We start from the raw sequence: 27,636 nt of genomic DNA on the forward strand, positions 1-27,636 counted from the left end.
ATTATATATGTTTTTGTAATGCATGTATTTTCGTTAACAGGCAAATTAGGGGTGTAAAAATCATTACCCAGCCAGGCATCCTGCGCTTTTCCATGCGCGCGCTCTCTCTCTCTCTCTCTCTCTCTCTCTCTGTGTGTGTGTGTGAGTGAGTGAGTGAGTGAGTGAGTGAGAGTGTGTATTGCGTCGCCGCGCACAGACCGAGAGGTTGTTGTTCAGTCGAACAGCGCGTGGATTATAGATTTCTGAATTAAACGGAAATTACAGCCGTACCCGACGCGTCCTAGAGACGTTAATGCCTTTTGACGTTTATCTTAACCATGGCTGCGTTATTGATTAGATTACATTCCGCAGTGATTCCGCGAAAGTTTTGACTTTTATAACATCAGTTATTTTTGGCTCTCCCGACGGACCCTTTGCGGCTCGATCAGGCAGAATCAGGAATTACGGCATCTCATGTAAACTTTGTAAATGAAGATTAAAAACATCGGCACTCTCTTCTTCTCTCTGCCAAGCATCGCACATGGGGTAAGTTTCCCAGCACTGAAATAACCATATATCTAACTGAAGTCAGATGTCCCTTAGTGTTACAATAGTTCTGTCTAAATTGATTTTCATAGCAGCGCGATAGAGGTGTGTGTTTTTAATGACCGCTCTTATGCAAATGCTTAAGACAGATGTGTGAGCCCTTCTCAAAACTCACATTTTAACAGCAACTTGTGATGTGTTTACTTGTCAACAGAGGCACGTTTCTATCACCGTCAGCTCACTGATCTTTCTCGCATGCACTCATCTGATATAATGAGCTGCGCGAGATAGTCTTATCACAGCTTTCGACACATGCATATTCCTCTAGTGTCAGTTAGATATAAAGTGACTTGCATACCTTTTGCATGCCTTATGAGAAAGTAGCCCGCAAATGTTTGCCCACCGATGTAATGTATAACATGCGCGCAGTTAAACATTGACCTGCATCATCCAGACTCGCTGGACTTCATGTGTATTGAAGGACCTCTTCATTTGTCAACAGGCACTGGCTCTTGCTGAGTTCATAGCACACAGGGAGCTTTGCGACATTTGTAGCCGTTGAGGATTCGTTCATCCGTCATTGTAAGGATGGCATTGTTCCTAAAGGTTGTATTAATAAGACAAAAGACTCTGTTATGGCATTATGCTGCTGGACAGAGTGCTCTGAGACTGGTGTCTGTCTCTTAAAGGGATAGCCCACACAAAAATTACAATTCTGTCATCATTTACTTATCTGTCTTGTGTTTCTTGGAACGAAATGTTTAGGGGATTTTTACTTAAAACCTACTTAAGTTATCATTTTGTGGTGAATGAGTCTTAAAGGGACAGGTTACCCTCAAATGTAAATTCTGTCATCATTTACTCATCGTCAAGTTGTTGTAAACCCCTATGACTTCCTTTCATCTGCGAAACAGAAACGGTTATGCCACTTTCATTGCGTCTTTTTTTGTTTTGCACAATAAAAGTGAATGGTAGCTGAGGCCTGGTTGTTCTGCCTTACATCACCTTTGTGTTCTACGCAAGAAGGAAAGTCATATGGGTTTGAAACCTGATTCTTGACAAGAGTTTTCGTTTTCCTAGTTCTTTTTTGAAAATCTTTGTTTAATCTCAAACATCATTCATGCTTGCACACATTCAGACCTGCATAACGATCAGTTGCAAGACATACAAGAACCAGTTGTGTTTTTAATGACGCTTGATTGTAACAATAACTGCCTGGTGTCCATTTTTTTGGAAGGATAGAAAAGAATGCTGATTTTGTCCGAATGAGTAAATGATGATAGAATTTGCATTTTTTTGGGTAGACTAGCCCTTTAAGGTTTTTAATTTTTTTTATTATTATGAAACCAGACAATTGTAGAGATGTAGGTCAGCTCTATTGTATATACTGATTTTCGTCTCCCCTGGAATCCAAAACTACATTGAAAAGCCATTGCGCTGGCTTCTGAATTTAGGTCAAGCTATGAAATGCATCCATCCCATTAGTCCAAAATGCCATCATCATTCACTAACAGCACCTCTCTGAGGTACTGACTGTATAGTCTGATTGTACATTCTCTCTAGGACAAGAAAAGAGGTTGGGATTGAGATGTTTTGTAATCTGCTTTTGTGGTACACAAAGCCTCCCTCTGCAAGATAAGCTGATATGTAAGAGGAAACGCTGGTTATCACATTGAGAGCTGTCCATCCATCATTCTCAAGTGTGGATGTGAAATGTGTGCGTGGTCACGGTATTCTTCTAAAAGCACTAAACGGATTGATTGCATTATCTTTTCTATTCTGTGAGTGCATTGCACTTGCACATGGGAATTTCTGCATGCTTTTTAAAGGAGAGCTAACTAGTTATTAGATGGAAACAGCATTACTAAAGTGGGAAAATTAAGCCGAGCAGGAATATCAGGTGTTGGATCTATTGATGGATGTGCAGAGAGTTTCTATTCAGTGGGGTCTGTTCAGGTGATGGTGGGGTGTAGTAAAAACACCAGACTTTCATCACGCTGGGATCCGATCTGTAGACAGAGCTGATATGCGCAGCATGTAGTCCACGTTGGCATCATGTGATGCCATGCTTCATTAAACCAGAACAAAACCAGCCACGCTGTCTCCACTGACCACCACCGGCTTTCTTCATTCAAGTTCACACTCTCAAGCCATGTCAATGTGAGAGAAGATTCAGCTGTGGTTTTTATTTAATAATACCCGCTGTGCCTTGAATGGACCCAACACTCATTGGCATTGATGGTTCCATGAAGAACCTTCAACATCCATGCAATCTTTCCGTTCCACAAAAGTTTCTTTATAGAGGAAAAAGTTACTTTTTTAAAAATTCTTCACACCAAAAAAAAGAAAAAAAATATATTTTGAGAATTGTTAACTGAAAAATTATTTGGGGAATCTAAAATTTTTATGAACACCATTTAGGAATCTTTTTTTTTAAGAGTGGGGAACGTGGAATATCCTGGATGTTTTGTACTTTCTTTTCAGATTTTGCAGGAAATCTATGTAACTCTGTGGAATGCATTGAAGCATGGTGAAGATTGTTAGCTGGTAGCAGAAAGCATGATCAAATTAGCCCAAACATGTGAAGAGCTTTGTGAATGAATGTGCATTCTAATTTCCGTGGAAGTCTGCTGAGCTTTCCACGGAGTTCTGCGGGCACGGATTCAATGTAGGCATAACTATGACTCATCGTCTCAGTCTGAGCCTCTCATAGTTTTCTTTCAGAATTCATTTCAAACTTTCATGAAGCAGCAAAGCCTTCGCCTTTAGATATGAGTGGTACTATTCATTATTACAACGTTTTCACCGTGGCTAGTGAGGTTGCCTGCCGACTGTCTGATTTTTACCTGATGGTGCTTTCTCCTGACCTTAAGTTCAACTCTGTCGCAGAAACACTTGTTTCAGAATTAGGTTCGTTACCCATGACTTGGCTCTGCATGCCCACAGGTCATATACTATATGTGCGTTCAGACGTCAATAAGGAGGGATTGTGCATGAGAGGCGAAGTTGAATAAAAAAGTGAATAAATAAACGCTATCTAGACAAACGGAAAGATAAATAAATGTTGCAGGCGGTGGTGGGAACTGGAAGTGTGGGATTTTTGGGCTTGGTCACATGAGGGGTTAAGGGTGGGGCCAGGTCACAGTGTGGGCGGAGCAATTCCTCAAGGACTCTTGCGTTTAGCATTTTGGCAACAGGCACAGAACTCCTGCAGCACATCCTGAGAGAGACTTCACTGAGGAAGACAGTATCCTTCATGTCAGGCAGAGCATTTAAACAATAGTCCTCCCAACAATGAAATCACGTACTCATACTCATGTCGTTCCAAATCTGTATTAGCTGTGTGGAAAACATTAAGTGAATTTTTTGAAGAATGTTCTGGATGCTACTTGACCAGGACTGTTGATCTCAAGCTCCAAAATGACATACAAAAAAGAATAATAAATAAAAGTGGCACCAAAAGTAGTCCATGTGATTTTTTTTTGCACATTTCAAGCCAGTGAACTTGAGAACTCGTTCAGTTCAATTCATGAATGATTTTGTGAACAGATTGAAAATATTTGACTTCAAAAAACGATTTGTTCATAAATTGGTGAGCTAATGTAAAGATTTGCAGTCAATACGCTCCTAAAAATAGAGGCTCCAACATGGTGTTTTTGTAGCGATGCCATAGACAATAGGGTGTAACTATACAATTCTGTCTTTTATGGAGCTTGACAGTTCTCATTCATTTTCATTATTTTGAAAAGAGAGGCTAGACACCTTGTTTAAAACAACATCCAGTTAAGAAAATAATGAGTCGTGTGCACTTTCTCTTTAAGGACAAAATATATTTGTGTTGGAAGGTATTATGGAACATAGTCATCATTGACAAACCAATATGTTTTGTTGTTCAGAGAAGAATGATGCTCAGAGATCAATGCATGTGTGGTCAACCAGGGCAGCATTTTTTTTTTAATCACACCAATCAATAATAAACCATCTTTGGTGATATTAATAGAGGCCGGGGTTTCCAGTGCTTTAGGGCTTGCGCTGTTATAAGGCAGCATGCCATCTTTCCTCAGCCGAAAAACACTTTTGCTGGGTGTGGCAGCTGGGACAAAATAAACGCCTTCTGTTTTGGAGGCTGCTGCTGAGCAAGTTACAACTCACAGACGGCAATATGGAGCTTGCAGTATTTGTGCCAAGTACTGGGAGTGTCGCAGCAATGCATTGCCTTTGCTTGTGCTGCTAACCTTCTCCTCAACATACACACAGTCTGCATGCTTGATGCAACTGTACAGTAGCGTACATATTTAATGTTGAGACAAACGCAATCCCGTACATTTATGTTGTATACAGCACAGTCACTTAGCCCAATCTGTCTGTTTCACACAGACACATGCAGACAAGGCTCAGGGGAAACTTTCTAAATATTTACTGAGCAGCGTTTTAGTTAGGGGAAAGACTTTGTCCATTTTTAGGACAGATAGCATTTCGAGTCATGGAAGAACTTCTAAAGGTCTCTCTTTCTATTAATGTCTTGCATCTTTGCAAAATCACTATTTATGGGTTTAATTTGGCAAAACATCACCTGACTGATATAAATCTGCCACATACAATAGAACAGCAGATCCGGCTTAACATTGATGCAAGTGTACACAGATCTTCAGATCAGCAAAGGAAAGGTGTATTTTGAGCAATATGTTGGATTTAATATGTTCAGTGGTTGTCAACCAGTGGTTCATGACCTAAAAATGGGTCACACATCAGTTCCTGAAAGTGTTGCAAATTACAGAGAAAAAAAAAACGCAGACTCAAACAATAAACTGCAACTAATCATATAATTTTGCATAGTTCGAATAGCAAAATAATTAGGAATTTTTAAAATAACTTTTTGTTAACAACGTATTTACAGCATTTCGTAAAATAAAAAATTACGATCTAGCCTAGAATGAATTCTGGTTAACTTGCAAGGAGGACAGTCATGGTTTGTGTCAACCACAGTGTGCTTTTGTGCAGTGAGTTACTGGCTGCCTGTATGAAATCATCAAAATTAATGAGAGATTTATGTTAATGACATGTTAATTTTGCATATTGTTGAGATTATGCATGTTAATAAAAAAAAAATCGTAATGTATGATTTTCACCCAAAAATGAAACATTCTGTCATTATTTATTCACCTTCATGTCTGCTGAACACAAAAAAATATATTTTAAAGAACGATGGAAACCAAACAGCATTGGAGATAATTGACTTCTATTGTGAGACATTTCACAAAATATCTTCATTTGCATTTCTTGGAATGACATGAGGATGAGTAAATGATTACAGGCGTTCCATTTTTGGGTTAACTTTGGTACTGTGTAGAGACTTGGTCAAGCAAAACCAAGTGAGAACGTATGCATTGAAATAACATCGCAGTTTAAAGATTAAAGAAACCTTGCAGCAGCAGCGTTTCCTCTGTAAATCTGTTTTTCTCTCTCTCTCTCTCTCGTGCTATGATAATGTTAACCATTTTACTGACCACGAAGAGGTTTGGAGATCATTTTTGTGTTAGTGAGCCGTAAAACATTTCTGGATGATTTGTGGCTTGACGTACTCCATAAAGCGCTGGATATGTAGTGATGTGGTCACAGTGTGGTTTTCAAACGTCTACCGGGCATCAGTCTGTTCAACTGCATTAAGTTTCCAGCAGGTACTGAAAGAGATAACGGCATGCCAGACCCACACACCCTCCTCCTCGTGATAGACAGCGTATTGTTACCCTGACTGCCTTTGTTTGTGCACCTGGAAGAAGCCCACCGAGGAAGCCCTGTTGGAATGAAGAGCCGGATTGCTCGCTAGAGCTCGGCAGATTAAATTGTGGAGGGGGGGGGGGGGGGCTTTGTCCATCAAACCTGTTCTTTTAGTCGTGGCATCTGTGATAGGATCAGGCCCATCCTCATGCTAACGCAGTCATGAATGTCCATGAGAGGCAGAAAGACATGGAACCTGCCCATACGGGAGCTTTTTGCATGAGAATGGCCTGGATCTGTGCTCTCTGGTGGGACGTTGTTGCATAAACTTCTTTTTTTTTTTTTTTTGCAATCATTTGTTGAAACAGATGTTGCACAACTTCATCTCGTCTTTTTACTGAAACTAAATGAAACGGTTGGCGGTCTTGCATAACTTGCGGTAAACATTTAGACTAAAACAATGTTTTTTTGGGGGAAAATGGTCTCTCACTTCTCTTAAACAGTCAAATTAAAGCGCTGATGTTTTGTAATTGGTAAGTCTGGTCCGGTCTAGTCTCATCTCCCTCGCTGATGAAAAGAGGGGTTTTTACATATGTCTTCTGAAATTACCCACAGCAAACGCATGGGTCACTGGTAAGACAAAACACAAATGCGCAGGCATGTCAAAGCCCAAATCCTGAAACTCAATATTGCAGAAAAACATATTCAGACAATGTCATATATTAGATTTACGGCTTGCTGTGCCAGTAATACAGTTAAAGGCCCACATGATATGATTTCTCCCCCTGTAACATATCCTGCACTGATTAGCTTGTTGAATTTGATCTGCTTTGGATCGATAACTAAACCACACCCCAAGGGCAATAAAATGACATGCACCAGATGTTTTTGAGGGCGCCAGTGGCAGTCATGCTTCAAAGACATAATCAATGAAGGTATGTCCAAAACAAAACACTTTTTAACTATGTAGTAGTGTTTAATGTAAATGCAAAATAGGATGGTCTAGTGTTGTGTTTCAAGCTTTTTGATAACAAAGAAGGACCTAAAAATATGATGATCCCTGCAAGTTATATATTTTTAAAGGCATTCATACTCTGTAAAATGATAAGCATGATATTATGAAGATGTGTTATTTGCAAAATTAAATTAATGGATTTTATATTGTCAATTATTTAGTTTATATTGATATGAGATAAGATATTTATAAGATGTGTTTTATTATATTTGCTGTTATATTTCATATAATATAATAATTATATGAATTTGCATTTAGAATTGTTCACAGCTCGAACATCAAAGAGGAACGTGCCCTTTCAGTTTGAATGATGCTTTTGAAAAAGAGATTCCAGATTATGGAAGAGGAAGTAAAACTTTCATTTTTACAATGACAGACAGTCTGTGAGGCAATCCAGTCTTTATCGTCCCAAAGGGACATGCTGTAATATGTCAGGAGGGTCTGGGAAAGATGGAAGATCATTGGAGGGTGTGGGAAAGATGGAAGATCATTGTGCATTTTTGAAACAAAGCCAATACTTGTGTTTATCGTCATTTAATACAAAGAATATTTAAATGTAAACACACCCAGAAACATGAATACGGAGTCTCTCAGAGTGGATCTGTTATAGTTTAGGCACACTGGCCAGTTCTCCCCCATCGTGTTTCTTATCCCTTCCATCATTGTTGGATGAAAGGTACCAGACCATAATACAGCATCGTATCACAAAAGGCAATCAAGACTGCTTTGTTCATCTGTCATCTGCCTGTTTCCTTTGTGGAGTCTCCCCCTCTTTTTTCACACCCTCAACCCCCAAACGCACCCACCACCCACAAGCACATACACATACAAGCACATAAATTACATTATCACCCCTTGACTGTCCCATACACAACACGAGGAACACATTCGGGTCACATTTGCACAATGATACAATGTTGTCACGAAGATCTGACAGTGTTGCGTCTGTCTATAACATGAGCACGCACACATGGGACACACACACACATCCCATAATAAAGCAGAAGAATATGAGCTTGGGTGGGGTTTGCGTTATGGGGGAACAGGAGCAGGGCTGTAGAACAAAGCAAGCGTGATTTCTGTTCTAGGACCTTTCATTAAAGGATACTTCCCATGTAGGGACAGCAGCAGAAGAGTGTGAGCGGAAAAAAACGAACTTGTGAAACGTGATCTTCTGTGGTTTAGATTTAACTGATTCTTGCCTTTTATACCGGTAGCCTGCTGCAGCGTTAAACCACTTATCTTCGTTTGTCACGTGGGTTGCTATTTATTTACTTTGTGGTTGACAGTGATAATTCAGCAAATTTGAGTTTTTATTTACTTGGTCTTCCTGTGCCCTGCTGCTGATGTGTGTAGATCTCATCCTTGAACGTCTAGGCATGCCTAAACGGGCAATAAGTTCTCTGGAAGATTAAATAATGAAGTACTATTGCATTAGCTCATTACCTAATGAGCACTAGAGACGGTGAGACCAGTGCTGTGGTTCTAAATGAATCCTTCCTGATGTTTTTAATCACCCTTTTGTGGGCCTTTCCTTTGATCTGTGCAGTAGACATTAAACCGTAGGGGGTTGGGGGACGACAAAGAACCGGTCACGAATCTGAATCAGGGTCACAAAAGTGAAGAGACTTCTCAGCCATTAGCCAAAGAGATTTTAAATGTTTAAAGCAAAAAGTGAAAAATATATAGTGTAAAATAATAAAGTTCTATTTTAAGTTATGTCATATTTGTACTAAATGAAGAATTATTTGATAATTATTATTATAATAACAGCAATAATCAGCTAAAGTTGAATTAATAGTTAATTAATACATTTATTTATAAATAATGCATTAAATTGATCAAGTTGCAGTATAGACATTTTATAATGTTGCAAAATAAAATATAAAATAAATCCTGTTTTTGCACTTTTTATTTTTTAAAGAATCCTGATTTTAAAACAATCAGATTCCACAAAAATGTGACTGTTTTTAAATCAGCATATTAGAATGATTTCTGAATGATAATGTGACACTGAAGACTGGAGAAATGATGCTGAAAAATTCAGCTTTGCGTTACAGGGATACATTGCATTTTAAAATATATTCAAATAGATGCTGACACATTATTATAGGGACCGATTCTCACTATTAACTAGTAGCTTAGCATAACTAATATTAACATATTGGCTGTTTATTAGTATTTATAAAGCACATATTCTGCATGACCATCCTACATCCCTAATCCTACCCAATACCAAAACTTAACAACTACCTACTAACTATTGATAAGCAGCAAATTAAGAGTTTACTGAGGCAAAAGTCGTAGTTAATGATTTGTTAATAGTGAGAATTGGACCTTAAAATAAAGTGTGACCAACAGTTCTTTTAAATTGTAATATTATATCACAATTTCACAATTTTTTTACTGTATTTTTGATCAAATAAATGCAGCCTTGGTGAGTATAACAATGTTTCTTGTGTTGCTTAATGACCATAAACCTTTGAACTGTAGTGTTTGTATGCGTGCATATTCTATAAATTCTATTGTAAATATATCAGAATAAATATATATTACTATGTATATTTTATGCATAGTCCAGCACTACCCTGAATGTCCAAAATGTGCTACACACTGGGGGTTTCTCCATTCCACTATGTTTCTTTATACACAGCTCCTCGTTTCCTGTCACCTTTTGCCCACAGACAAAGAAACACATCAGCAAATAAACAGATGACAAATATAAACCACGAGCCATGAGTTCGAATGGGCTTTTGTTTATTTATGCCTCGCAGGGGAGGAAAAGAGACTAAGGAGTGAAGAATAGACTTGAGCCACACAATATTGACTAATGTTCTGAGAGGAAATAATGGGGCGAAATGTAAGCTGAGTGGAATAGCAGCTCTCTCTCTCTCCCCCGTCTGTTTCCTCCCCTCCCCCATGCGGCTGAGGACAATCGTATACCCAACTTTCCAAATCGCGCTGGATTACTATAGCAGAACACAGTCTTGTGTGGCACGCTGCCACTGCCTCCTGGCCGTGAAAGGGTGCCTGGTCTTTACATAAAGTCAAAACAAAGGCGTAATTAGCCGAATTAATTGAGAGACGTAAAGACATGTAGATTGATGTCAGTTTGTTCAGCAAAGCTGGTGTTTTGACATAAGAAACTAATTAGTACTAAGTCAAGTATCACAATTTGTGTTCCTTATAGTAAAGAAGATAAGTGATTTGAATAAACCCCCTACCCTTTATTAATTGTCAGTGCGTAAATATGAACGTGAATGATACTCCAAACAGCAGCAAACTAACAGAGACTCCAACAATAATAGACACCCGCACTTCTGTGATTGGACAATGACTAGACTAGACAAGCACTAGACAATGACGAAACTTTCTAGTTCGCATGTGTCAAACGCATTAAAACTCAATTATACTTTGGGTTTAACAACCCATATCTAAAGACCAGATCATCCAGCACACTCATGAGAAATTGTAAGATATTGTAGCAACTGGCAAATTGGTTTGGGGAAGGAGTTGGACTATATGGTCAGGTTTAGATTTGGGTCTTACAATTTTTTTATGATTGTCTCGTACAAATGTAGTCTTAAAGACTTGGAGAATTTTGACTTGAAGCCAGTAAACAAACACCCAGAACATCCTAGCAAACAAACTATAAACACACATAACGACTAAATATCACCCCATCATCACTCTTAAAAATAAAGGTTCCAAACGTTTTTGAACTGAACTGCTTACTTTTTTTTTTGTTTTTTAGCAGTGATGCCTTAGAAGATCAAATTTGGGCTCTTCAAAGGACCTTTCAGAGAACAGTTCTTAAAAGAGCTATTTATTCTTAGTATGAAGAAAAAATTTATATTTTTATAAGAATTAATTTGTAATTAATTTTAATACAAATGAACCTTTTCCACTCTAAAGAACTTTTGTGCAATGGAACTATGAATGTTAAAGTAATAATTATGGTAGAGAAAGAAATACTATGGAAGTCAGTGGGGACCATCACATGTTTGATTACCAGCATTCTTCAAAATATCTTCTTTTATGTTCAACATAAGAAAGAAACTCATACAGGTTTGGAATGACTTGGGGGTGAGTAAATGATGACAAAATTTTTGAGCAGGGCTCTGAACCGGTTCAAGGAATGGAAACGAACAAAATTTTGACTGGAACAGAACCGGAAACAGAAACTAAATCAAATTTTATAGTCCCGAACAGAATCAAAAATTTGAAATGGCCATTAACCGGTTAATAACGTTATTTTATCGTTCCATTTAATATTTGAAATTTGCTGTCAACCAATCAGGAATTCAAGTAGTACAGACTATGCAAATGTGATGCTGATGCATCCAGCGAGTGAAATGCCCGCCCGCTCAGCTGTGAACTCTAGTCGCAATGGCAATGAATTCTGCTACCATCTGTTTTAATGGGAGGTAGCAAAATCTGACAGGGTAGCACGAATAATCAGAACACTGGCGTTAGAGTTTATCCGACGACAGTGTAAGATGGATTCAACAGATCTTACGCACCTGCGGCGCTTCTGTGAACGGAGAAAACACTATTAAACTATAGGCTTACATAAGGAATATATGCCTATACACTAAATATATTTCACGTAAATCATTGACAGATTAACAAAATGAAAGAAAAAAACAATATGCTGAGTTAGGCCTACGGTTCATTGTGACGCATTCCAATGTTCTTGGAAAGAAAAACGAGACGCAGAAAGTACTTTTCTTTATTTTGCAAAAGCTTTACAGTTTTATTTGTTTTGCAATAGCTTGACAGTTTTGAATGATGTCTTGCATCTGTATAACCAACCAGCGTTGGTATGGCCATAGCGATAATAGCTGACACCTCACGCGCACAAAGACACATATTTTTGCGACATTGCAGCCAGTTCATTATCAAAATAAAATACAGTGTAAAACGTTACAGTGTTCCGTTGTCCAATCTGTTGAGTTCACTGTGCTGTTATTGCCGATGTGAAAGATGATGTTTTACGTCGATGAAAGTAAAAGCCAATAAATAATATTTTAGTATAAGTCGAGAATATGGAAACATTTGGATTCGTGCCGAGTGAGAGAGGTAGGCATCAGTTTCACCTTTAACTTGTTTTTGGAATGACGTTTTTATAGCCTATAGGCTATATCCTTAAGTTTAGAGGATTTGTTGTGGAGAGAAACTAGTAACTGCGTTTATGTTTGTAATGTTTGCGGCTTAGCCTTTGTTTCTTTTCCCTCAAAACGCAATTTTATACAAGGAGCGTTTTTTTTTTTTTTTTTTTGCAGCAAACATTTTTAATTATCTTTAAAAAATACTTTAATGTCTTTAAAGCATTTTCTTTTGTTTAGTAGCCTACATTTAGAAATGTAAAAATCTAGAAAAGATGATGCTGTATTGGCTGTGACTAAGCGCAGCGGGTTAAGATACCATCTCTTTCTGTATTTTTTTTTCTTTTTCTTTTTGTGTAAAGAAAACATTGTACTTTAGTATTATTATTATAGGCAAAGACAATTTAAAAAATAACGGTATTAACCGTCTACTCAAACCGGTTTCGGAATGTTAATAATACAGAGGAACACAGGAACGGAAACGGTAAAATATCGATTCTGCTCGGAGTGAACCGATTTACTTTTTTTTTTCGTTTTCAAGCCCTGTTTTTGAGTGAACCATCCCATTTGTGGAACCACTGATGCCGAAAAAGAACCTTTATTTTTTAAGAGTGATCGTATGTTTGTGTGCGTATTCCTTACATTTTCTCCAGAATACCAAACTTTTACTTAAATGACTATTTTCTGTGGCTCTACTCTTAAAAATAAAGGTGCTTCACGATGCCATAGAAAAATCTGTGTCTAAATGGTTCCATAAAGAACCTTTAACATCTAAAGAACATTCAAAAGATTCTTTGTAGTGAAAGAAGGTTCTTTAGATTATAAAAAGGTAAGGAAGAGAGAGTTCTTTAAAGAACCTTTGACTGAATGGTTCTTTGTGAAACCAAAAATGGTTCTTCTATGGCATCGCTTGAACAACCTTTTGAAGCACCTTTATTTATAAGAGTGTAGTGGGTGGCTCTAGAGAGTGGCCACAGGGTCTGACACGTTGACTATGATGCTAATACAATCTCATTTCCTGTCTCATCTTTCATTATACAAATCTTAAAAATGGCAGCAGAAGAGAAAATATGATTCTCTTATGCTGTTTCATGCTCTAGAGGTACTGTTGATTGTGAAATCACACTAGCTCTTGCATCAGAGCTTGTATGTTGCTTACTTGAGCAACTTATGTTTTTTTCTTTTCTTTTTTTATGCTTTTTCATAAAATGTCTATGGAGTTCTTCTCAGAGACAGAGTTCATATACGTGATATGTGGCAGACCCTCTCAAATCACCCATATCTGCTCAAACTGCATAGCAGAGAACTTGGGAGCTGTTCAAAGATTTTTGCCACTTTCTTGCCGTTTTGAAGACGTTTGAGTGTGTGTTGCAGCTGAAACCAGCGTCGTATCTTGTGGTTAAATCTCAGAGTTGTTTTTTCCCAGAACGCCACTACAGCTACTGCTTCTCAAAATAATGTGTTAAAAATTGCAGTATGATGAACAGTAGTGATATCATGAGACTGTATAGTTTTGTGTACGCCTGTACTGGAGTGATGGGACTATGTCTGTATGTTTTAATGTACAGATGAGAAACGGATAACGTTGTCATTTGCTGTGTTATTCTATTTTGTTACTGAGATGTCTGAGACATCTGCCCTCTAGCTTCTGTATTATCTAAATGCCTGGTGCACATCCATGTCCTGGAGATAAAAGTGGAAATCATTGAAAGGGAGGCTGGTTGTCTGCTGCGGAGGACAGATGAGTCAGAAGAGTAAAATCTCCTCGGACTCCCTAAAACTTTCCCAAAACTTGCTCACACACAAAACATGTAATGTATGTTCTGTCAAAAAAAATGTTTTTTTTGAATAAGCAAGTATTTTATGATTCTAGTAGACAGTATGTGTGGAAAATATATGGGGAAAAACAAAACAAAAAACTAAAAAGAAAAAAAAAAACTTACATGGCAACTACTACTAGTCTTTTTTTTTTTTTTTTTAAGCGACTGGCCAAAAACCATTCGATTAATAATGAGTATTTCCTTCTCTTGACAACCAAAATTTTTGGTGTATTAGTTATTATTATTTATTTACATACTTTTATTCCTAGCAGCATTACTTGCTTACATAGTGATTTTTACATAGGGAAGAGACATCTTTATTGCATATAGCTTGCTTACTGATGGTTAAGATATTTTCTGTAAAACTTTTGGAAAGATATTGTGAAAATGCTATACAAAATTTTTTTTATGCATTTAACATTACTCAAAGTAATAATTTGAGATTCTTTGTTGCTCTAAAATACTCTCAACATATACAAAGTAAATATTTTCTAAATTATATTTTGATAATTTGCTTTGATTTTAGTACAGTTACAATATAAAGTCTAATTATAATAGATTTAATTATATTTAGCTATATATATTTAATTATATCGAAAACAAACTTTAAAAAATAATTAATTTTATTTATAGCTTATTGCTTTTATATCTAGGTTCCATTGCAAAGGTATCGAAAATGTACCCTTGATTGTACCTCTTTTTTCATTACTAATGTCATGACCAATGCTTTGGTTTTAGGCCGATCTGTTACATCACAGTCTGTCTCTCAGCGCTGTCTCTGTTCGAGAACTCTGACGTTAATAACTTTAAAAATCCACTTTGTTTCTAGGAATATTGCCGCTTCGGCAGAGCTAATCGATGCATGGTTGTGATAGAGAGATGCTCTGTGAAAGAGTTAGAGCAGGCCCCAGGCTTGTTGCAGAGCGGTGGTACCAGCGCACAAGGCTTGTCAGCATGCATTTGCGCTAAGACTTGCTTCAGCCTGCCCAGATGTGTTTTGACTCGTGAGAATGGGGTTACATGCAGCGTCAGATGCAGCACAGCTAACTGTGGTGGTATTGCATTATGGGTCTGCAATCTGAATACAATACATCAAGTGGTTTCTCTATGTGTTTGTGGATAACTTCAACCACAAACATTTTTCTACCAACGGATAATGCAGAATAAGCCCATTTGTGTTTTATTTGCTGTGGTTTATGAAGAAATGTTTTGGTTAAATGCCAGTTAGGCTCTATAGACTGTAGATTACCACATTACATAATTTTTACTTGTACCTCAGTTTATAAAGTCACACCAACATGTATTGACAGCTGTGCACTTACTATGGAAGACATCCATTGTAAGTGTATTGTACATACACTCGCAGTTCAAACATTTGAGAGTCAGCAAAAAACATTTTAAAGACAGTAAAGACATTTATAATGTTAACTAAATAGTCCTATTTTAAATAAATGCTGTTCTTTTGACGTTTCTTTGTGTTATGGTTTCCACAAACATTTGAAGCATAGAATAATTTCTGAAGGATCATGTGACACTAAAGACGTAAAGACGAGAAGTAATGGCTGCTGAAAATGTAGCTTTGCCATCACAGGAATAAATTACATTTTAGAAGATTTAATTTAAAGTAGAAACAACTTTTTAAAAATTGTAATAATATTCCTACAGTTTTTACAGTGTTTTTGATCAAATAAATGCATCTTGGTGTACTTAAGAGACGTCTTCCAAATACATTTAAAAATCTGACCTGGCAGTGTACTTTTTTTTTTTTTTAAATAAGCATTATTTTCTGTGGTAATCAACAGCTTGCCACAGATAAAGATCTTGGCTTGAATTTAACCTGTGATGTTCCTTTTAGATGAAACGTTTTAAACACTGCATGTGCTTTTTATGTTTAAGCAAAAAGGTGTTGGTAATAATATCTCAGCTAAAGGACATGGTTAGGCATGGCTCAACAAAGTGCCTAATTCATTATCTATTTGGTAATCTAAATGTACAAATTTGGGAATTGGGCATGCATAGTGAAATATCCAATACCAGACAATATACATCCAGCACTGACTATTATCAACGGATAACCAATATGGTAAAAAATATAGCTATATTGTGCATCTATCCTTACTTCAAAAAATATTATAGAAATGCAACACAAATAACAATCCTGTGGGAGCTATGCAGTGATATGGTGGACTGGTGTTTCATTATGACTATATTATATATTATAGCACATGGGAAACACTGTGTTAACCAATCAGAATACATTACCAGAGCTATTTGGTTTATTAACTGGCAAAGCCAGATTTTTCCAGTCATAGAAGTGGGCGACTGTAAAGTACATATCCGAGCTGGGTCATTAGCAGGGTGGAATGAGAGTGTGTTGAATAGAGCTTTGTTGTCTTGGGACTCTCTGTGTTGTATCACCTTCGCTGCATTGACTAGCTTTGACTCATGACTCTTTTGGCTTAACGAAACAGATGGAACTTTCCTCCCCTGTTTCCTCCCACCCTCCTGTAAGTGCTCTGTTTTTTACCCTCGTACATCTGATATTATAGAACCAGCCCTACCCAGCTAATCAATACAATTATCTATGACGTAATTGTACAGCTCTCCGGGGCAAGGTATAATCAGTTTGATGATCACGTGCTATAAACTGATTGTATTTTAATATTACTTGTATTACAGTCCGCATACAATGCATTCAAACATTTTGAAGCGTACAGTTTGCAAATTCGCCTTACTTTTGTTCTGTTAAAGGTCACTGCTGACTGCTGTTTAGCATGTCTATATGACTTGTGGTTCTCTGTGTTTTGCATTAACCTGTTGTATTATAAAATTCCCCAAGAATAAGCTCTGTGTAAGGGTGCATTTGTGGTAGAGGTGAAAAAAGCATGGTCATGTGAATGGTGATACTTATCACGACGACTACAGGATGTAGAATTGGTAGCATGTCGTGTCTGAAGCACTTTACAGAGCACAACAGAACCATTTTGCAAAAAGAGAACTTTACTCATCCATTTATAACAGACCGCAGACAGGACGACATTTAAGCATGAATTAAATAGGTGGCATGAAGCAAGTGTGAAAAAAGATGTTAATAAGCAACACGTAAACAAACCTTGATTTCAGACATAGCTGAAGTGAAACATCTGTCAGTTACGTGTTGTTTAGTCTGGGTTTTTTCCAAGTGTGTGGTTGCTGACGGTTTGTGCAACCTGCAAAGATGTCTCAAAAGTCTCTCTGGAGAACGAGGCAAATGGTGCTCAACCGATGCTAGGTAACAGGTGCGTTGTGGGAAACACGGTTTCTCAGATGCCGCTTACTAATTGGGGCTTATCAGGTATTGCTGGGAAGCGCAAACAACACCTGGGGCCTTTGTCGAACTGTCATGGGGATGTGGGCGGGGTCCTGCCCGAGACTGGGGTCCTAAGTTCAGGTTTCACTGAAGTCAGGAAGGAAAACATAATACTGTCATAAGAACTGTAAGAGCGACCTTTATTATGAGTCAGTTCTGAACTATAACAGTTTAATCCACAGCGACTTCTCTAAGCTATGTATATCCGTTGCACTTTTGCCACAAAATGAGCGGCTTGCTGCTGTGCTTCAGCACGTTTCCTGCCGCACGTATTACACCTGTAAGAATCCGAATAAACTTCCTCTGCTCTGCTTTTGTGTCTCTCGCTTCCACCAAACCTTTCCCACATGAACTGTCTTGCTCTCTACCAGTCAGCTATCAAGTCTGAACAGGATGTTAGTCTTCTGACACCACAAGCACTTCCTTTAGCCTATAGCAGTGTAGTTGTGTACAGGAAGACTGCTCTTGTTGGCCAGCTGGACTGTGGAGACCTGCTACTGGAGATGCAGTCACAGTGTTGTCGACTTGCCCTATATCTTATTTGTGACCTTAGACCACATAAGCAGCATGGGTATATTGTAGTAATAGCAAAAAATAGATTGTATGGGTCAAAATGATCGATTTTCTTTTTTTTATGCCAAAAATCATTAGGATATTAAGTAAAGATCATGTTCCATGAAGATATTTTGTAAATTTTCTACTGTAAATATATCAAAACTTAATTTTTGATGAGTAATATGCATTGCTAAGAACTTCATTTAGACAACTTTAAAGGCGATTTTCTTAATATTTAGATTTTTTGCACCCTCAGATTCCAGATTTCAAATAGTTGCATCTCAGCGAAATATTGTCCTGTCTTAACAAACCATACATCAATGGAAAACTTTTTTATTCAGTTTTGATGTATAAATCTCAGTTTCAAAAGACTGACCTTTTTTGTGGTCCAGGGTCACATTTATCTTTCAGTATGATGAACAAGAAGAGACAAAAGATTCATTATTTAGACAGGATGATCTGGCGTCCCGTTGAAGGACGGAGCAGGCAGAGGTAATAGTGAAGTGGGGCAGGCCGGAGACGGCATTGCTGACAAACTAGACCATCAGGTTTCACATGCTGTCAAATCCTTAGATGAGAGGCGGCAAAGGTCTCCACAGTAACACCGAGGCCCAGACTGCTCCGAGGACCTTGCAGACGGCCCAGTGAAATCACGAACATGAGTTGTCAGCAGCGAAACTACCCACTCAAACCTGTTCCGAGAGTGAAATTTCAGTGGGTGGTGGAAGTAGAGCTGTTTTGAAACGCATCAGTCAATTTCTGAGAAGGCGACTCTTGATGGGTAATTTAAGTTTTAGTCTAACAGTGTAAACTGTTGATTGTTTACAGTGTGAAAAATGTGTTTACTGAAAATATTTTGAATGGGACGGCCTGCGTTTGGTGTCATTTTGGGCCAGTGTACCAGTAGAGAGTATCAAGTGAGACGCAACCTGGACAAGGAGGCCATTGTTCTTCACTGCTGCTCAAGGAAATGGCCTTGCTGGATATTATTGGCATTTGGCAGCAGGATTGTGCCACTGTCTACGCAGCTGTAGCTCATTGTGTTCTTATAGGTGACTGAGACGTGCTTCCTGGTATGTTTACATAAGTCGGCATCTGTGATTATGTATGTGAAGGGTTTTGAACTGTGTGCAGCAAACAGTGATGTTGAAGTGAGGTGTATGCGTCACACAGATGTCTCAGATTCCTGCCTTTGTCTCAGATGCCATTCCACATGGCTGCATAGTCTCTACAGTGACTCTGGCCTGACGGGGGATTTGCATCTTTCGGTGTCGAGGCTTTGGCTGTGCTGATGGCGTGTCTTGGGCAGTGGTCCTCATTTGTCAAGAACAACTATGTTCGAGCAATCTTTCTGACATATCTCGGTGTAAACATCAGCCTAGGGATACTGTGGCCTAATATTTTAATTGGTCAATATAGTAACCAATGTACATAAGTATACACTATAGCACATTCTATTGTTCTCAGACTTCACTCTAAGTACTGTGAGAGATGCACTTTTTAGGTTTCTGTCATTTGTGACAGTAGGAAGCAGACAGGAAATTAAGGTGGAGTTTAAGAGACGATGAGATCAGAACGTGAAAAAACGCCATGGCTCTACATATAACATTGTTGCTTAAACACTGCGCCATAAATAAGAGACATTTTTTTCTGTTGATCGTGGCTGTATACTTTGGTATCTACCGGATATCTCTTAAAGAGATAGTTCACTGAAAAATTAAAATTTTGTCATCATTTACTCCCCCTCATGTCGTTCCAAACCTGTATAAGTTTCTTTTTTATGTTGAACGTAAAAGAAGATATTTTGATGAATGCTGGAAATCAAAAAGTTGATGGTCCCCATTGAATTCCAAAGTATTTCCTTCCCTACTATGGAAGTCAATGGGGACCAACAACTGTTTGGTTCTTCAAAATTCTTGTGTGTTCAACATAAGAATGAAACTCACACAGGTTTGGAACGACATGAGGGGGAGTAAATGACAAAACCATGTTTTTCATGTAAATGTCATATATAACTCTATAATTTAGGTGCAATGTCATGGAAGTAGTACCACATCCTCTGTAATGTGGCACATCAGATGTGTACCATATCAAAAGAACCAAAAAGCAAATTGTATGACAACTTTGAACTTTTACAAATTTGAACACAATTTATTCTGCAGCAGAAAGCTAAATGTAACAACTGTCTAGCTTAAAATCTAATATACTGTAATTACATCTAATATTGTGACTATATGTCTGGAGCCAGGGCAGACACGAGTAATCATGCTTGCTTGCTCACACTCTCTGTCTCACACATACAGAACATTCTTACTCAAATACGTTCATTAATTTTCATGCGTTCAGCAGTCTGTCACCAGTTATTTCTTAATAAACATTCTAGAACATTATTCTCAGCATTTTTATTTATTTGTTTATTTAGTCACCAGCAGTTAAAAGGAGATTTTAGATTAGGGGAATGTTTATAGCCTTTGTGGCCTGGTGGAAATGACACTCCAGTCACAGGTTTCAAAATCTTGGTGATAGACATCGAAAAAACAAGTTGTTTTACACATCCCATGATGTGAGTTTACATTATTTTGTGAGTCAGTAAATAGTAATAGTAAGCATCCAGCATTGCATAATTTTACGTGTAGGCGTAGAAGACCGTGTGTCACATAAACTCTCATTTTATCTTAGTTCATGGGGCAAGAACAGATTGTATCTGAAGGACAATTCTGGCATGTATCTTTTACTCAGAAGGGAAATTCCAGAACACTACTTGAGCTATTTTTAGTATCCAACATGTGTCTGATCAATGCAGGACCACTGCTTGTGCTTTAGATAAAGCCTAGGGCACACTACCAGAAGGAAGCTTGTTAGACTTTCATGTTGTTGATGTCTGCGGCACAAGGCTCCAGATTCTAGTAAATCATAGTTGCTCAGAGTGACCTTTTGTCTGTGGTTGTGTATAATGTGCAACATTCCATGAGAGAAAACAAGTCTTAAAGGCTATTTCCACCTGATATTAAGATGTGTTTTTTGTGCTCCATTTACAAGTGTTTAGCACTAAATACAGATGGAAACAGGGTCTTAAAAGTTTTGTCATTTGATCACTGAAACCACATATGGAGGTAGTCAAAAACATATGTGTAGTGTAAACACTCTGAATGCGTCCCAGACCATAGTAAAACACTGCCATCCACTCACCTAACTAACACATGATTGTTCTAGGACATGTTGCGAGAAAGTGCACCAAAACAAGTGATTTAAACTTCACAAAACATGGTAGAAATTGCAGCTCCCACTTCTTGTCCTTTTCATTCTCTTCCTTTCCCACTAACTTGGGTCACACTTTATTTTAAGGTTCTATCCTTGCTATTAACAAAGTATTAACTATGACTTTTGCCTCAATAAACTCCTAATTTGATGCTTATTAATAGTTAGTAAGGTAGTTGTTAAGTTTAGGTATTGGGTAATGAATGAATGAATGAATGAATGAATGAATGAATGAATGAATGATGCATTTATATAGCGCTTTATTGTGTATTGCTGTACACCCAAAGCGCTTTACAATCATGTGGGGGGTCTCTCCTCAACCACCACCAGTGTGCAGCATCCACTTGGATGATGCGACGGCAGCCACAGGACAACGGCGCCAGTGCGCTCACCACACACCAGCTACAGGTGGAGAGGAGAGAGAGTGATAGAGCCAATCAAGTGTATAGGGATTATTAGGAGGCCATGATAGACAAGGGCCAGTGGAGGGAATTTGGCCAGGACACCGGGGTTACACCCCTACTCTTTACGAGAAGTGCCATGGGATTTTTAATGACCACAGAGAGTCAGGACCTCGGTTTAACGTCTCATCCGAAAGACGGTGCTTTTTGACAGTATAGTGTCCCCGTCACTATACCGGGGCGTTAGGACCCACACAGACCGCAGGGTGAGCACCCCCTGCTGGCCTCACTAACACCTCTTCCAACAGCAACCTAGTTTTCACCGGAGGTCTCCCATCCACGTACTGACCAGGCTCAGCCCTGCTTAGCTTCAGTGGGCAACCGGTCTTGGGCTGCAGGGTGATATGGCTGTGGCATAAGTAAGATAAGGGTAAGATTAGGGATGTAGTATATGGTAATGAAGAATATGTGCTTTATAAGTACTAATAAACCGCTAATATTTGAGAATTGGTGCGTATACTAAAGTGTTACCCTAACTTGTAAGATGTGTAACAAAACTTTGTTCAATCAGTCATATACATGTGATACTCCTGTGAAAATGAAGTAGAGTGTGACAAAATATGAGGGGAGTGTGTTGATGAAATCAGCACACAACTGGTCAGTGGAGACACATTAGAAAAGCATGTTAATCCCAGGTGGAAATGGTAATGCAACTAGGTTGACCATTTGCAGTCAGATCACTGAAAACACATCTTGATACCTGGTGGAAACAGGACCTCGTGCACAGGCTGACCAGCAGTGTTAATTTTGACAGCAAATTTTAGTTCGTCACATTTTAGTTATCTGAATAGTTTTAGTATAGTTTTAGTCAACTAAAATCTAATGGGTTTAGCTACAGTGTGATGCTTTTATTAAGCATTTCTCTAAAATTTTCAAATTTTCCAAAATTTATTCCCAGAGAAAACATCTGGTAATATGAATGATTTGAACATGCATTGTAGATACAGATTTAACTGCTTTAACACACAACATGTCTTTATCTCAAAATTAAATAAAACCACTTCTCATAAAGAAACAAGAACATGGCCTTCATTTGAAATACCAAATGAAGTACAATGTGCATACGACATCCTTCATTCTTTCAAGCAGACATATTTATTTATATAAATTAAAATTAGATTAATCCTTATTAGGGCTAGTGATTCATTCAAGAGCAGTGAGTTATTTTCTCTCTTTCTTTTGTTGATTTATTAACAATAAGAACACAGACAACAAAATATAAATTAGTCTGCTGTCCCTTTAAGACCAAATGCACATGGATTCAAAATACAAGTACTCGCATCCGATATTCTCCCAACAGTTTGCATTCACTTAAGATGTAACCGGGTGTGATTACTCGTGTTTTTATGTGATTACATGTCAAAACAGACAATCTATTTTTCTGTCAAGACGCGCGAGAGAACTGAATTCGGTATTCATGTGCTGTTTGAGAGGCGCTTTTGTGCAGGATTCGGCTTTTTGCGCTCAGAAAACCAGACCGAATTAAGTGCTCTTTCACATCGTCACCCTTTTCAAATTTATCCATATGTCTGCTCTTTCTTACTCCCTGGAACTGATATTTTTACATTTTATGAGACGTGCAGTAGGTGTATGCAAACTTATGATCAGAGAGTTACAGTATGTGCACATCTCCCCTCCTTTCTACACAGATTTGTTATGACTGGATTTCTGTCCAGTCGTCCCTCTCTAACATTTTTTGTCTCATTTTTATTCATTGACGAAAATGTCAATAGATTTTTGGCATTGTTTTTGTCATACAAAAAGATTTTTTATTTAGTTGTCATCTCGTTTTCGTTGTTGACGAAATCATGCATGCTCCACCATCTTCCATTGTTTGGACACACAAATAGTCCTGTCCAAATCGGTTAATGTTATCCCTGTTATGCCACTCAAACAGATTGTTTGGCGCAGAAATTACAGCCCTTTTAAGTTTATATTTGACTTGTGATTGGTCCCTTTTTACCTTAGGCCTGGCAGTAATCGTTCTGTTTTGTGTTTGTTTCCAGGTGACACCAAGGAGCTTCCTGGGCCACTGAGATGTGACTTTGGGCTGGGCGTCTCATTTCCTGTGCCTCTGCTGGCCCAGACGAGCCCAGACAATCTGCTCTCTGAATGACTACTGGCCGTACCATTTCAGGGCTTTGCCAAACTGTCACCATGAGCAAATACTCCCAGTACTTCAACAAGACCCTCATAGAGGTCCACTATCGCATTGTCAAGAACATGAGCCAGAGTGAATTAAAAGATCGCATGAAGAGTAAACAAAGCCTGAGCACCCTGAACATTTTATTTGTCATAATCTGCAGTATCATCATCTTGGAAAACCTCCTGGTGCTCATTGCCGTGTTTCGCAATAAGAAGTTCCACTCAGCCATGTTCTTCTTCATTGGAAACCTGGCCTTCTCTGACCTACTGGCTGGCTCCGCTTATATTGCCAACATCTTCCTGTCAGGCTCTAGGACATTTCATTTGGTGCCTGTCCAGTGGTTCATACGAGAAGGGACTGCTTTCATCGCACTGGCTGCCTCGGTTTTCAGCCTGCTGGCCATCGCCATCGAGCGCTACATTGCCATCACCAAAGTCAAAGTTTACGGCTCCAACAAAACATGCCGCATGTTCCTTCTGATCGGAACATGCTGGGTGATGTCCATCCTTCTGGGAGGTCTTCCCATTATCGGCTGGAACTGTATTAATAACCTGGAGGATTGCTCAGCTGTCCTGCCTCTCAATTCCCGATACTACATACTGTTTGTCGTCACCATCTTTACCGTCATCTTGCTGTCCATTGTGATCCTTTATGTTCGCATCTACCTTATTGTGCGTACCAGCCACCAAGAGGCCACCAATTCTCCAGCTTACGCTCTCCTGAAGACTGTTACGATTGTGCTGGGCGTCTTCATCATCTGTTGGTTGCCCGCCTTCACCATCCTTCTCTTGGACACTTCCTGTACGATTGAACAATGTCCTATCCTCAACAATGCTGCCGTCTTCTTTAGCTTTGCCACACTGAATTCGGCGCTGAACCCGCTGATCTACATGTTGAGGAGTAAGGACTTGAGGAAGGAGTTCCTCAGGGTGCTTTGCTGCTGGGGGCTGCTCAATTGTGGCCGGCCTCCTCACCGCTGCATGGTGCCACTCAAGAGCTCGAGTTCAATGGAGCACTGCACCAACAAACACGAACATCAGTCAATTCCCATCATGCAGGACTGCACTACCTGTGTTTGATTTCGTCTCCTCAGGCATTTGAAGATAAGGGGAGACCCTATCTTGGAGGCAAGGCACAGAAGACGGAAGTGTTCAGAGACCTCATGGATGAAACGAGAATCACAATCGATGTCTTTGGACTCTCGGACATTTAGAGTAGATATCACAACTGTGATACCAGAACTCCCATGTGTCCTTTGTTGCTTCTATCCATGCAAAATTTGCTGACCATCACAGAATAAGACCTTACCACGTATTTGGCATTTTAAGGCAAATGAAAGAAAGCTAAATTCAAATGGGAATATGCGTTTAAGCTCTTTGACAAAACAGAAAAATCAAAGTTGCACTTTGTAGACTTCTAGGCAGTTTAGGATTGCATGTTTCTCATATGCTGATCAAGCTACCAGAAGTCACATATAAGTTGTATCCTATCCTCAAGTAGACTGGTTCAAAGATTCGAGTGGACAGATGAAATGTAAGGATCAACAATGCACTCCATGTGAGCCAAACTACCATGCATGCTTGCAGAACCTCACCTAATGTATTTATCGAATTACTTGATATACATAACACCCTTTGATTACTGTTTGACAATAAAAGTATTCCACTTCATTGTATTGCATGAAAGTCTAACCTGTGTAAAAACTAATATGTATGGCAAACCTATGAACAATTGTCAATGTTACTCCTCTTTGTCCATCTTAACTCACTGTCCCTTACTATTTTTTTTTTTTTTTTTTTTGACATGCCTAATTTTTCCTAAGAGGAAAGCACAAGCAGAATGTGATTACTGAATTCCTGATATGAGTCTCTCTCGATGTAAACGCTGGTTTTGTTGGCATGACAATGCCGTAGTGTCGCTGCGGCAGCGTGTGCTTCATTTAGTGCTCTCGAATGGAACTGAATATAAGAATGAAGTGTTACGAGCGAAAATTTTCGCTGATCGACAGTATTACCGAACATCATTGTTCACCTGTTGATTACTGAGCTTGCAGCAACAAGAATGGGCACACAATGTGAAGTCTTAACGACATTTAAAGTTAACTGAAATCGATACGCCATTGATAAGACAGGAATCTCTGAGATTAGGACAAACTAAGCATGCCTTTATCAATTTTAAAGGCACATATGCTGTCTTTTAATAGGTCACAAGTCTTCTGAAGAAACTATAAACTTCCTGAAACCACAGGAAATCCGATGTTTCCTATTCTTCTTCCTAATGTTATGGACTGACCTTAATGTTCTCATACGTTAATATCATCAGTCTGACACTTTCACTCACACAATCGTTCGCCGTTTGATCCCAACATGTTTTAGTTTGCTCTGCTGATTGCCTTAGTTCAGCAGAGAAAGCACTTTGGCAGCTCTTCCAATACCGGCCTAATGTATTTTGTTTTTTCTTCCTTTTTTTTTTTAATGCATGAAGAGTTTAAGCCTTTATGAGCATCCCTATCACTCCGTTCAATGTAAAACATTCCCTACCCTGTGGAACAATGTTCTTTTTATATGATAAATATATGAAAGTTTGTATGTATCTGTGTACAGTATGTATGTATTGTGTATACGTATAAAATGTCTTGTGTGCAATAGCCTTGTGTTTTAGTAGCAAGCTACCTGTGCTAAATCGGTACAATACCAAACACTAATGTAGGTACATACACATTAGTTCATTCCATTTTTTAATAAAAAGATATTAAATACAAAAAAAAGTATCATTTGTTGTTCTCAGTTTTATATTTTGTAAGATTGTTGTTGAAAATATCTAGATAGTTTCACACATGCTTTTAGCAATTAGCATACACCAAAAAGTGTAACTTCTGAAGTGGTTGTTGTGTGCGTGACACAGAAGTGATTAATGCCACTACGTAATTTGTTTTGAATTTCAGTCCTACGCAGTATTGAGTTAACAATCTGAACACAAGAGCTTTATCCCACATATTACAGAAATCTGATTTGACAATAAAAAAATGAAACTAAATGCCAACATGCACGAACATGGTTAAGGCCTGACTCGCTAGGACATGAATCTGTTCGCAAACAATATTGCTTAGAATTGCTGGCCTTGATTTCTGACAGTCCCATAAGTGCCAGTTCCAAGGTTTTGTGGGAGTGCAGATGTTTAGCCGAAGGGTTTTATAGGAAAGAAGGGAGTGTGATGAGAGATCAATAGGAATGGCATTATGGGAAAAGGGGAGTCTGGGGCGGCATGACCTTAAAAAAATGATTGTGAACTCTGACTGAGTGGGCTTAAGGATGGTCTGGCTTTGTTGTTGTCAAACATCCAGAATTCCTGGGTGGGAACAGCAATCCGCCCTGACAACACAGCTGGGAATATGGCCAAAAGTTAGCAGGAAGTGACATCAGCCATACTGAAACAGCTGCAAACTTATACAGTTGTTTTCTGTACAGTCTTTGAGATTAATAACCATTGTGTACTACCACTCCACCCGCGTAAAACGCGCACCCACAGCAGTAACTACAACTGCTGTCCAAGAGTATCACCTTGTGGTCAGACAAAGAAAAGATTCTAACGTTATATGTACTGGCCTGTTGCGCCATCTGTAGGATAAACAGATTACATGATTTTGATCATAGGATGAGAATCATTTTGTCAAACTATTTT

At 38.5% G+C, this 27,636-nt stretch overlaps 2 protein-coding genes across 3 annotated transcripts in view; both read left to right on the forward strand.

Annotated features, from left to right (window-relative positions):
- Positions 1-27,636, forward strand: part of LOC306869044 (vascular cell adhesion protein 1-like) — a 709,597-nt gene that overhangs the window by 595,670 nt on the left and 86,291 nt on the right. The window lies entirely within an intron of this gene.
- Positions 174-26,965, forward strand: LOC306869056 (sphingosine 1-phosphate receptor 2). Of its 2 annotated transcripts, XM_079415640.1 has the most exons (3): positions 174-525; positions 1,028-1,107; positions 23,816-26,965. In XM_079415640.1, the coding sequence occupies exon 3, from the start codon at positions 23,922-23,924 to the stop codon at positions 25,032-25,034; it is 1,113 nt and encodes a 370-aa protein (XP_079271766.1). In that variant the 5' UTR covers positions 174-525; positions 1,028-1,107; positions 23,816-23,921; the 3' UTR covers positions 25,035-26,965. The 2 variants fall into 2 exon arrangements, with proteins under 2 accessions (XP_079271766.1, XP_079271765.1); XM_079415639.1 differs by lacking the exon at positions 1,028-1,107.

This window comes from Barbus barbus (assembly GCF_936440315.1).
Source record: "Barbus barbus genome assembly, chromosome: 4".
NCBI classification, from domain to species: Eukaryota; Metazoa; Chordata; class Actinopteri; order Cypriniformes; family Cyprinidae; genus Barbus; species Barbus barbus.

What these genes read in the sequence shown, in the direction of transcription:
- LOC306869056 (XM_079415640.1), top strand. Translation starts at nt 23,922, where the DNA reads ATGACTACTGGCCGTACCATTTCAGGGCTTTGCCAAACTGTCACCATG.